The following is a 13,635-nucleotide window of genomic DNA, read 5'->3' on the forward strand; positions in this document are numbered from 1 at the left end:
ATGATATTTATTTATTTATTTGTTTGTTTATTGAAATGGTTATTTATTTATTTATTTATTTATTTATTTATTTATTTATTTATTTTATTTATTCATTCATTCATTCATTCATTGCGGCGGAAGTCTAAACAGACCCCCTTACGCCCCGGGCCCACCCGCAATGCCGCTGGTTTTTCAAGTTGGCCAGTTCATCCAAGCAAGTTAGGACGTTTCTGTCCACAGGTCGAATATTACCACAGTTTAGTTTATGTATTTGAGTGGATCAGTACTGGGTCACAGTAGTCGAATATTCAGTGCAACTTTTAAAATCATACTCGTGTATTCAAAAACAGTTTTAGAGATATGGTCGGGATGAATGTAAACTTAATGTGCCTTCGGATCGGGTAATATTTTAAAATCATGAATTTTAAATGATTCCAACTAACATAGAGACAATCTTGCAAATTATAGATTGGAGAAATGGATGAAAAACCAATAGAGAACCAAACAACGAATGTTTTCATGAAAAAGTTAGCTGAAATAAATGTGACGTTATTAATACGCATCCGGACTGGGTTCAACTGTAAACTTCAACACTCAGCAGTAATTACGTAATTAAGTAACAGTGTGGCTGCATTTTTTTTCTTGGCGAGTCATTACTTGGAGTCAGGTTTCAACATCAGCTGTTGCGATATAAAAATAGAACACGCATGTTCCAAAGTTAATGAGCCGTTCCTGTAGAAATTTACACAGTTCCGAGAATATGTTATACGTCTGGCAGGAAACTCCTTGAAAAAATTAATAACATTCAATAAACTGAAAAGTAAATGCCACACTGAAAATATATTAAAATAGATCGAAGTAACTAAGTGTGTATCTCACTGTGGAATTCACTCCGTAGTTTCAGTTCAATAATTCTTAAAAATAACGCGCAGCACTAGACAACTGGATAAACCTTCAGATGTTTATTTTCTATATTGGTGATTATCGTACGGTATATTACTTGGCAATAGAAACTTACGATTCTAATTCGAACTGTTCGCAAAAATATTTCCATACAATCACTAGCCATTAGCGAAGTGGTCAGATGTTTTAAGACCAAAATCAAAAACCCTATGGCCCTATAGCTCCCAAGGGCCTCGCCCTACCTACCGAACACTGCACAGCTCGAAGGCCTGCAAATTACGAGTGACGCGTGATCAGCACGACGAATCCTCTCGGCCGTTATTCATGGCTTTCTAGCCCGGGGTTGCTATCCCACCGTCAGATAGCTCCTCAATTGTTCCCACGTGGGCTGCGTGGACCTCGAACCAGGCCTTGCTTCCAAGTAATAATCCCTAGCCTCGTCGGGAAGCGAATCCGAAGCCTCTGGGTAAGAGGCAGGCTTCCTACCTTTAGACCACTATTTATAAAATGACAAATTATATTTGCTCAATACTTAATACAATAAAATCTCAACAACTTGTGTCTGTAGATAAATAAATAAATAAATAAATAAATAAATAAATAAATAAATAAATAAATGGCGATCTCGTTGAGAACTCACGACAATGGCTCAATCTTGGTGCATATTTTAGGTCTTGGATATTAACAGCGCATACGGTATTAAGCCCGCCTGATGGCCATGATCGCTCATGCGTCAAATCTTTAATGGCCTGACAACGTGGTTGGCCGGTTCGAATCCCGTTGATAGGGGAGGTGGTGGTATACAATTTCTAATCACTAGGTTGCATGCCAAGAGCTTGAATTCAATTCCAGAGCTCCCCGCGGTGTTTAAATGAGTGAGGTCATATGACGCTTTTGATTTTGATTCGTCCGTCGTGGAGACGTTAAGCCTTGAACAGATCACTTGTTATGATGATGTTAAACTATGTGCCGACAGTGGACTCCACCCTCTCCCTACCTCATTATCATCAAATCAGAGCCCGTATTTTTTAGGCATTAATGGGTTAGAATGCAAACTAATTTAGCTGGTAGGAAGTGACCTCTAGCTCACTCTTCCGTAATATAGTGACAGTAATTCTAAGAGTTCTGATATATCGTACTCCTTAAGTTTACGCAAATATCGTATCATAACCACTGTGTGGACTAGGGTATACATCGTCGGTAGATGCAGAGTGGGTTTCGGCCCATAAGTGGCCACGGCTGATCCGTGGTCCAACAGCTCTGCACTCTGACCGGCCAACCGAGCAGAGGAGAGGTGGCCACGGCTCTACGCCTTTGCATTCGGAAGACGGGAAAGGGCTGGACCTCACGGCTGGCGCCAACCGTCGGCTGTCCCGAGCATGGTTTTCCGTGGTTTTCCATTCTCCTGCACTAACGCGAATGCCGGGACAGTTCGTAGTAGGCCACGGCCGCCCACCCCCTCACCTTCGCCGCACATCTCCTTCATCGTAACAAATCTCCCGGCCTGAGAGACGGCGTCACCGTCTAAGAGGCTCGCCTCCCCCTTCAGGGGAGGAATGAAAACGTTTTTTAGTAGTAGTAGTAGTAGTGGGTATACATACCTTTACTCGCTTCATACAGTATAAAAACATGCAGAATCCTCGGACACTGTCGGACTAAAGCCCATCCGCTAAATAAATGAACTTGCTTATTATGTTCCTAGCACACGGTTTATTCGCACTTCAACGTTGTATTATCCCTCTACGAGACTATCGCACCTCTTGGTCCAAGTTATAATTTGACACCTATCTTTTCCCGAAGTACACATTTGGCAATTTTAACATGGATATAATTTTGGCTGGAGGTCTATCTGGAATTTGCGTCATCAATTTAGCATAAACTATTTTGGATGGACAGAAAATCGACACAGTGGTAACCAGGCAACCAATCTTCGTCATCAACCTATATTATCTTCTTCCTCACGTTATTAGCGGGTGCCAGAACTCTGCCTTCTATATACAGTAGGCACAAATGACGCCGTGTTTCAAACGAATTTCCACCAGTTTTCACTGTTTAACTGGCGATTCGCAAGGTAACGTCACCAAGGCAGCAGAATTTTTCTCATAATACGTATCTTGCGAATATTTGTATTATCCCTCTACGAGACTATTGCACCTCTTGGTCCAAGTTATAATTTGACACCTATCTTTTCCCGAAGTACACATTTGGCAATTTTAACATGGATATATTTTTGGCTGGAGGTCTATCTGGAATTTGCGTCATCAATTTAGCATAAACTATTTTAGATGGACAGAAAATCGACACAGTGGTAACCAGGCAACCAATCTTCGTCATCAACCTATATTATCTTCTTCCTCACGTTATTAGTGGGTGCCAGAACTCTGCCTTCTATATACAGTAGGCACAAATGACGCCGTGTTTCAAACGAATTTCCACCTGTTTTCACTGTTTAACTGGCGATTCGCAAGGTAACGTCACCAAGGCAGCAGAATTTTTCTCATAATACGTATCTTGCGAATATTTATGGTCATAAAATTGTGTGCTAAATCAGCAATCATTCTGCTGGACGTAGATCTTGATAGGTGGAGCTCTCTTGTAACATGACACGGGAATGTTCTGTGCTGGATCAGCTGTCATATTGCTGGACATAGATCATGATGCTACATATTTCTAGAGGCATGATTTTTCGCATTGACATGTTCGATTTCGCAAAAAGGAAACAATGTTTCGCGTTGTTTCGACAAATAGGACTGGTCCCATCACGTTCGCTTTAATCCTAAAGTTATTCATAAAAATTTTAGTTCGTAAGATTTGTGAAATATTTACGTGAAAGATAAATCAAGAGAAGCAATATTGATAATTCATTATTCATTACGGAATCTTGATTAGAACTATAACACAGGCTTAATCAAGATTACATAACAAATTACCCTTTCACCCTACATGGCCATAACTTTCACGCTATATGGCCATTCCATTACGGGACTTCATAGAATATTAATACAAAGAGATACTTCTGTCGAAATGAGAAATTCTTAGTCTGTCTTCCATTTCCCTTCACACACATGATATTGGAATACAATTTCAAGATGGTTATTTTCCATGAATTTCGCTGTATATTCGCACTTATCGTAAAATAAGCCAATTTCGCTTTAAACTGGCCTTGTCGCTTTAATTCGCAGTAATTCGCGAAAAGAAAATCACTAATTTCTTAACCAGAATAATATGAAATATCATGCTAATTTTTCTTTCAAGAGGACATAGGCCTACAACTAGGTAACCATCCCGGGTAAAATTATTCATGATAATACAAGCGCTATCAGTTCCACAAAGACAGCCCAACACTTACTGCTCCATGTGTCCGTCTCCGTAGCGGAATGGTTAGTGTTATTAGCTACCCTTCTTGGGGACCCGGGTTCGATTCCCGGTACTGCCAGAAATTTAAGAATGGCTGGTATGTGGTTGAAATACAGCTCACCTCCATTGGTCGTGTGCCTGAAAAGCGGATGAGGACACAAGTTTACTTTACTTCTCTATGTAAGCAGGGGCGTTTTTGTTTCTTTCAGATGCACCTGTATTGAGTGTTCTGCTTCTGCTTGAGTGAACGTGAAGCCTATTCGATTCCCTTGGTTGTGGTGTCTATAGACTAATCTGTGTATCTACAATATTTTAATACTGAATTGGAAGCAAGCAGTCGTGATCTACGATAAAGATATCATATTATCTGTTTAGAACTGAAATGGGAAATCTAGCGCGCTAACAATTCGCTTTTGCCGCGTCAACCCGGACTGCATGATTGTGCGTGTCTCGCAGTGTGTATTTCCATGGTTTCTGTTTGGCCAGTAGGTGCCAGTCCCAGAATTTATCGATGCAAAAGTAGACCCAAAACTTGCTTTGTAAACTATGATGTCTACCTGTACCTCCACAAGGAAAATAATTATTTTTAAATATTCACACATGTGTAATGTGAGAAATGGAACATCTGATTGAATCTTTTCGTGTAAATTGATCCAATTAACTTCTGTTAAAAATTGTCAGCAATATAATTTATTGCTATTAGCTGGAACATCATGCCTAAGGAATTGGTTACGTACCGTTTAATTTTTTAATCTCATGTTTATGATTCTTTTGTGTCAACGAATTGGACAACTTACTAAAAAAGCATCTAACCAGTACGACTGCACTGCTACCTTTCCAAAACATGTATGATAAGAATATATTTCGTGTGCTTTTCTCTCTTTTTCAGACCTCCTGCCCATTTCGAAAATATATTTTTAATGAAAAAGTTCAATAAGAAGTTTTCAGGCGGGAAAGAGGTATTGGAAGCCATAGCAGACAAAGTTAACAGACGGATGCCACCTTCATTCATGCAGTGAATGTATGGGAGTAGAATGTAAAAGCTTCCACGGCCTCTGCACTCGATGCGCCCCACGACCAAGTGCCTCACGAGAAGTAAAGTCTCGTTTCAAAATGTATTGATTTCCCGAACGCGGCCGTGTGCCTGGTGTGAAAATGGGAAACCACGGAAAACCATCTTCAGAGCTGCCGACAGAGGGGTTCGAACCCACTATCTCCCGGATGCAAGCTCACAGCTGCGCACCCCTAACCGCACGGCCAACTCGCCCGGTAAACTCACTTTTATGACCTCGGGTAGGCAGTTCTCAAGCAGGATAACAGCACTTGACAATAACCTGAAACGAGTTGATGCTCTCCCTTCACTTTTCCTACACTCCGGTGTGAACGCGGGTGCGAACTAAATTGCACATGTGGGCTTGACTTTATTTTGCAGCCGAATGCCCTTCCTGACGCAACCCCTATGCGGAGGTATAACTGCGTGTTTCTGTGGTGATCGGCAATGTGGTGTGTTGTATGTAGGTCTATATGAAGAGGTGTATATCGAGACAAACACACGGACCCAGTCCCCGAGCCAGAGGAACTATCCAAATGCGCCTTAACTCCCCGACCCAGCCAGGAATCGAACCTTGTACCCTCTGAACCGAAGGCCAAGGAGCCGGACGACAAATTTAAACGAGGCGCACTATATAAATAAGTACCGCTGTGTTTGGAAGCTATTAGAATATGAACGCACACAATATGATGTAAACTGCACTGAAACAGTGCAACCTAATGTGAGGAATAGGTAACAAGAAAATGACGCAGTAAAAGCGATCAGGATCTGAAATGATAAACTTGGCAATCACTGTCCATTACATGGAACTCAAGAGGAAAGTCACCTGCTGAGTAAGTCATCAGTGAAAGTCAAGGACTAGGCAACATACCTGCAACCAGTAGCGTAGCCATGATCGGCCGATTGGGGAGGGGTTAACACAAGTTTATTTAGTTTACTGTTTACTGTCAGTTTCTGTTTATTTTATTTTTGTATAAATTCCATGGGGTTTCTAACCGCAGTACACCCCCCCCCCCCCCCTCTTCCACTGCAACACACTTCACCTCATGTACTGTGAAAAGAACACGTACTATATGTCGTTAACAAAATCATTGGCTTAAATTCGCGTGATACCTCGCCACGGGACACTCTTTCTCTACCAGGTATGAATACAGTACTGAGCTTCTTCCAAAGCAGCATTAGACATGCATCTGCGTGTAAGGGAAACTACCCCGGCGAGATATATCACACGGCCACCAGACAACATGGAACTGTTTTACACAGCAATGGAATAGTGCAGCCTAATGTGATGAATTAAGTTACAATTAAATTGAGTTTCGCATTTTGAATATTAACTTCATCTATAAACTATTTCTCAACTATTAGGAATCACAATCACAATATTATTATTGTAAGAAACTTCTCAAATGAAAAGTGTCATGATAAACACACACCTGATGACAAAAATATCGTATCGGTTGAAAATGTTTCGTATATTTGAGTGTCATGAGATCGGAAACAACACACAATGTAAATTCCCTGAGTTTACTATTTGGAGAGGGATCAACTCCGCATAGAAATCAAACTTTACCTCCTACATATAACCCACGATTTTTAAAAATATTAGTTTAGATTTTATAAGGGTTTTGAAAAAAATAGGAAAATAGGATGTAAATAATTTCTAGTAACATTCAGCTGTCTGTCTTAAGTATAATATTGTAACAAAACCTACCGTCACACCTCGGAAGAACTGTCGTATTCAGATAACAGAGGTTCACATAACGTCGCTGACAGGAACATCTTAGCGTAGGTAGTCCTTACACCCCAAACCCCCACCTCCTCCTCCAACAATGCCAATAAACTTATACCTTCACTTTATGATAGGATGCACCCACTCTCGGAGCTACTTTCAGAAACAAAGTTACGAATTAATGACCACACCAAAATAAACCAGGGTGGCTGCCACAACCCCAGAAATATCTGGGATAAGCCAAAGAAAACTAAAAGGGGCATGCCAATTATTGAAAACCAAAATTTGTATTAGCAGTAAAACATTTCTTGAAAATACCACGTCATTTATTTAACAGGGACTAGAACTGTGAGAAAATAAAATAACGTTTTTCCTTATACGATCCTTCACCTCCTGTGGATATTGGGACGCTGTTTTGTCGTGTTTTACAACATTTTATTTCTTCTACTTTAGCTTGTGCATCATACATGCAAGTCCGGATCCATGGATAAATGGTTAGCATGCTGGCCTGTTGTCCAGGGATCCTGGGTTTGATTCCCGGCCGGGTCGAGGATTTTAACATTTAACGGTTAATTCCGATGGCTCGGGGCCTGGATGTGTGTGCTTCTGTCTTCATCATTAGAAGTCATCATAGGTAAGGCCACATCCTCATAGACGCGGAGGTCGCATATACGGCGTCAACTCGAAAGACCTGCACCAGGCCTCTTTGGACATCATTATTAGCTTATATCATATATGCATGAAGTTGTGTACAAATATCCATACAAATATGAACAGAAGATAATTTTACGAGACAAAATATTGCCTCTCACACTCTCTTCAACTATAAATAATGTATTATTATTATTATTATTATTATTATTATTATTATTATTATTATTATTATTATTATTATTATTATTTAAAACGTATGATACTGTTGAGAAAGACATCCCAGTTGCACGAAACACGAAGATATTCAAACAAAACTATTTATAACGAAGCTTTATATAGGTTTAATATTTATTCTGATTCAGTCCTTGATTAGCTTTCATGATGGAGAGAAATTTCCAATACGCCTACACTCTATGAAATTTAGAAGCACCAAGGTCTCCGACTTCCGAAGAAAATCAGTAAATAGACAGGCAATGGAGTTAAAAATTCTCAATTTTGCCCTGACAAATCCGTTAAAATATTAGAAAAGTTATCACTGAAAGAAGCAAACTGTGTAAAGTGTTTTATTAAAACATCAAATAATTGCATATTTTAGATCAACTGCACTATTTTATCTAGGTATTTTTAAAAGAACGCTACCCTTAGAATTTTGAACTAATGTCAGCATCATACATTAGCCTTCGTACTGTATAAAACGTAGGTACATAAATTTACTGAGAACTGCAACAGTGTGGTAGTGGTACTTGATGAAATACTGTAAATATGGGTACAACTGACAGGGTAGTGAGATCCTCCAAATATGATCACCATAACTTGAACTTGACACAAAGACCTCTATGGATAGAAACGTGCTGGAGAGTTAATTAAACGAGGAGATATCGGAACAACACTCAAGTATCAACAATACAACAGACATTTTGTAAACAACAGCAGAGTCTAATGGTAAGGCACTATTTACAGAAGTATTATCAGACTTTCAGGAGTGAACTTCGTTTTCTTTCTTCGCTTGTAAAGATATTCTGGTAAGATAGCATGAATCGCACTACATTAAGAAGTCCACACATGATGACTTTTAAGATGCCAGCCTCATTTAAGAACAAAAAACAAACGAAGTGGTTTGAAATGTCGAACATATTTATGTTATGGTTGTTAGTAACGTATAAAGAATTAACCTGTCTGCCCATTATTATATTTACGCCGACCCTATTATTCACATTTAATGGCATTTTTAACGTGATTGGTCTCAAAACACATCTAAACGTGTTATAAATTATGATTTTTGAATCCGTTACTTTAGATACAGTACAGCATAATTAGCTTATACTGTTATTATACTGTTATTTCCTAAGAAACGCCACACTGAGTGAAGTACGACGGCTCAACTGGCTAGTATCGGAAAATGTTTGCGAAATCTCTTTGAATCTTTTACAGGAAACGAATCAGACGTATGGAAGGTGCTGCTGGCATTTGAAAAGTGAATGAGTCAACGTTCGACAATGAAGGAAGAAGAAAACCACACGGCCATAGCAAATAACTTAAGAACGAGCAGGTTTGTTTACCAGAAAATATCTTCGATGGCCAAGTTAGAAGAAATGTAAAAGCTTCCGGGCATGTTTATGATGCTCAACATTGACAGGAATGTTCTGTAGTCGAAGTAGCGTCCAAAGAGGGTGAACTAAGGTTATCATGTGATGACTATTGGTTGTACGAATAAACGAATCTCTTAGCTTGTGGATCTAGAAATGGGAAAGAAAATCAGGACTTCACAAAGGAAAGCTCCCTAGACCGACGTTTTTCGTAAATGAAAGCGAGTCATCGAGGATACCAGCTGAAACACAGACGTACATTTTTCTCTGCACATTAACCAAACTAACAGACTAGAATTTCTCAGTGTATTTAGGTAATTTGTCAATGAAGTATGATTTATTTACCCGAGTGTACCCCGGCGTCCTCTTCTTCTTCAGCCGGAAGTAACAACTGCTGTTGTTTATCATCGCTGCTACTGTTGATGACGGTCACCACCGGATCAGGATCATCATGATTTTCAACCACCACCACTGGAATCTTGGGAGAGGGCTCTTTTTCTTCCTGAACCGGTTTACTTATTAAACCGGTTCTTTCACGTGCTCTTGTCGAGGGCGTGCGGCGGAGAGATAAGGAGAGCTGGACAGGCTTCGTAGGGGTCTTGGTGTTAACATTCTCCAAGGACTTGGTGTTGGGGGATATCTGGAGCAGGGAGGTGGACTTCACTGGGGTTTTGGGCGAGGGAACCTTCAACAGTTGTGGTCCTTGGAGAGTCTTAGTGCACGCCTTCAATGGCTGCTGAACAATCTGAACAGTGTTTAAAGGCAACTTGTTGGTTTTCGTTTGAGGCTTGACAGACGCTGATGAAAGTTTAGATGGAGATTTGTTCTGTGAGAGGACGGTCAACGTTTTAGACTTACTTTTCTCAGCGTCTATTATTGTAGGAGTAAGGCTAGTAGAGTTGGATAGAATTTTTACAGGTGTTTTGTTATTCTCTGGGGTATTCGGTGTACTGTTCGAACTATCCGTCAAAGTTACATAGAATGTAGATCTTCTCCTCCCAGTCCCATTGCCGCTCGTTCCGTTATCTAACATTATTATCAGTGTACTTCGTACACGATCACTTATCGACAATACCTATTGCGTAAAAAGCACACACCCATGGAAACGAAACCCAGTCAACACAATGAGCGAGACATAACCACACGGGCTTTCACACACATTCACTTTTGCACTATTATCCATGGTTTTCAAGGAAGATGAGAATACGTATTTATAGATTTCTACTGGAAAAAAAAAACAAGACTTGTTCACGAACAATCACAGAAACAATACTGAGCCCGCCAGGTGATGATGAATTTGCAAAAATTCATGAATTGACACAGGTAAAGTTTATCACTCCGTATAAATTAATATCACTTTTATCTGCTACATTTTTCAAACTAATCACTTCTCCAAAATAGGATACATAAGAGATAAAATGCATGTTAATATACACTTTAAAAAGTTGTCTGTGAAATCATTGTTTGACAGATCGCTTTTTCATGTTGCACTATTTTACTTCTCCACTGCACATTCCATTATAGAAACCCGTAAGATGTATTCCTATTCACTCGTCACGGGAAAAATAAAACATTACATTTGTAAACCGCATGTTTCTTTGACTAGAAACAATGTACGCGCGCGGAGCGCCACACGCTGTATCACCAGGCGCTCACACGGGAGTTGACTTCCCACTGAACTCGGCTCAGCTTAGCAGCGCAGCGAACTGCGAAGGCGAGTCTCGGTTCCCTCGTGCTCCACCTCCTGCTAGACAAAAAAACGATCGCGCCGCGGGCTTTCACCCCCTCCCGGCCCGTCTTACGTACGTAAACAACACCAAAGTCCATGCTCGCAAAGAGAAAACGACAGTAATATTCTTACCTGATCACTGGTAATATAATAATTAAAATAAGAGAGCCCGGAATGTATGGGAAAAGAATATTCTTCAAAACCCGAGAATAGCAAATATCGCAACGTCTCAGTTGGGTTATATTTCAGAATTTCACCACAGTACGTTTCTTGTCTTTACAGTATGTTAAATAACAAAAGATGCATAATTTCTCAGAAGTTAGTCACCATGGTCATCATAACGGAAAACCATCAAGAAAAATAGTTGTTTCATATGCAAGTAGGTACTAAGCATAAACACATGTATTGAAAACAACGTAGAGTAAATTTTTCAGAATACATTATTACATTAATATGGTATTCCAGCAAAGTGCGGAGAGGGGGCGCTGACCTAAGTGAATGATACGTTGTTAAAGGCTTCGAGGGGATTTGGTCGATCTCGCTTGTGGGCAGGGTTATGTGTTTACATTTTTTGAGACCGAAGCGCTACTTTTATGGATTAAATTAAATTTGCCGTCGAGTGGCTGAGTCTACCGCATTCCAGGCGCTTCAATGAAGCTTCGTTCTGGGCAGAGCAGGTGTTCGACTAAGTGGTATGTTCCGAGCTGTCAGTGGAGAGATGGCGTGGGAGGACGTCAGTAGACGAATAAGTTTGAGTGGTGTCTTTAAAAGTAGGAAAGATAACAATAGGAAGATAAAGTTGAAATTCAAGAGGACGAATTGGGGCAAATATTCGTTTATAGGAAGGGGAGTTAGGGATTGGAATAACTTACCAAGGGAGATGTTCAATAAATTTCCAGTTTCTTTGCAATCATTTAAGAAAAGGTTAGGAAAACAACAGGTAGGGAATCTGCCACCTGGACGACTGCCCTAAATGCAGATCAGTAGTGATTGATGATTGATTGAGGCCGCAGCCCAAACCACTCGATCAGATGGTTGTTACTATTCAACACTACATATTCAAAACAAATCATAATATATGCTCCAGTGTTCTTTTTGCTAATCTCTATAGACTGCGCAAAATTTCATAAATTTCATAATGTCTGTATAAACAGAAGAGATCATCTACAATGTTGGTAGATATCCAAAGCTAAACACGCTCATTTCTTTTCACTATTATATACACTCAACCGCACAAAAACTGACCGTCGCAGAAGATGACTTTCTTTCAAAATCCTCTTGTAAAATAGGGTGAACATATAGTGCACACGGTAAGATTGCAAGTATCATCTCTTCGACCTCCGGATATCCACAGCTTACGAATATCCTCGCGTTTCAAACTTGTATAAAATTAAAAATGTATTTGCCAACCAATGTTTGCGATTGAGTGTACATACATAATTAAAATTATAATTTTGTCTGTACACTTCAAATGTTTGCCTAATTTTTCGTTTTTATCTCATATCAAGTATATAAAAATCGTAAGTAGGTTCAGTTCATTTTTTTCTGTTTATTTGTTTGTTTGAGTCGACATCGCCAACAAACGACTGAACAGAATTTCTCGAAGCTCGGTACCGTAGCTGTCTCACACAACAGCATAGCAATATTAAGGTGGACTAAACAGCAAATGTCATATATTTTCTTCATTAATGTTAGCTGTATCAAAAACTGTGCGCAATATAAGCCGTGCTGCTAAGTATAATTTCAGATCTTGTATGCTTCATACGTTTTTGCCTACGAGGCATAACTGAGATATTCATGATATTTATATTTTTCACACTTCCAAACATTTTATGAAATATTAGCTCTACCTAAAATGTGGACATAATAAACATGACAGAACATCTCATTTCCAAATCTTTCTGTCTGATACATTTTTACCGCACGCAATACAATAATGAAGATATTCACGAATTACGATTGTTATTATTTAGACCAATTTATTTATTTAGGGAATAATATTATACAAGGCACTTAATCTTAGGAAACGAACAATAGTATAAGGTAAGTAAATAGTATTTAAAACAAAACAAAAATTGCATTTCATGACGTCCACTGGCTCAGCAATCCTTACTGATGACAATGGAAAATGAAAATCCACAGCCTGTTTCCAGTAATTCGACCGGTTCAGGAATGAAATGAATGAAGCCCCTTGTGTCGGCTGCCGAAGCCTGTCGCACTCCTCTGGGGCAATGATAAATGACTGACAGACGAGATGACATTATATTGGAGAGTGTTGCTGGAATGAAAGATGACAGGGAAAACCGGACTACCCGGAGAAAACCCTGTTCCGCCTCCGATTTGTCCAGCACAAATCTCACATGGAGTGACCGGTATCTGAACCACGGAACCAGCGATGAGAGGCCAGCACGCTGCCACTTGAGTGACGGAGGCTCACTGATGACAATAAGGTTTTGATTATTAAGCCCCGAACAGCGAGCATCGCTGTCGTTGAAATGCCTATCAGTCGTCATGGTAACGATGGCGGTAATGGTCGTGATTGTTTTTATAGGCTGAAAAACCACTTGGTCATTAGCCTCTATTGATCTCAGGATTTTGTTTTGCCCTAGAGGTTTAATGTCGCACCGTCAAAGGTCTTATGGTG

General features: G+C 39.8%; 1 protein-coding gene across 1 annotated transcript in view; it reads right to left on the minus strand.

Annotated features, from left to right (window-relative positions):
* Nucleotides 1-10,295, minus strand: part of raskol (Ras GTPase-activating protein raskol) — a 220,731-nt gene extending 210,436 nt beyond the window's left edge. Inside the window, exon 1 of the mRNA XM_067137493.2 lies at nucleotides 9,608-10,295. Coding sequence (XP_066993594.2) covers nucleotides 9,608-10,295 — 688 coding nt within the window. The remainder of the gene's footprint in view (nucleotides 1-9,607) is intronic.
* Nucleotides 10,296-13,635: the final 3,340 nt, after the last annotated feature.

Source organism: Anabrus simplex, chromosome 1, assembly GCF_040414725.1.
Source record: "Anabrus simplex isolate iqAnaSimp1 chromosome 1, ASM4041472v1, whole genome shotgun sequence".
Lineage (NCBI taxonomy): Eukaryota > Metazoa > Arthropoda > Insecta > Orthoptera > Tettigoniidae > Anabrus > Anabrus simplex.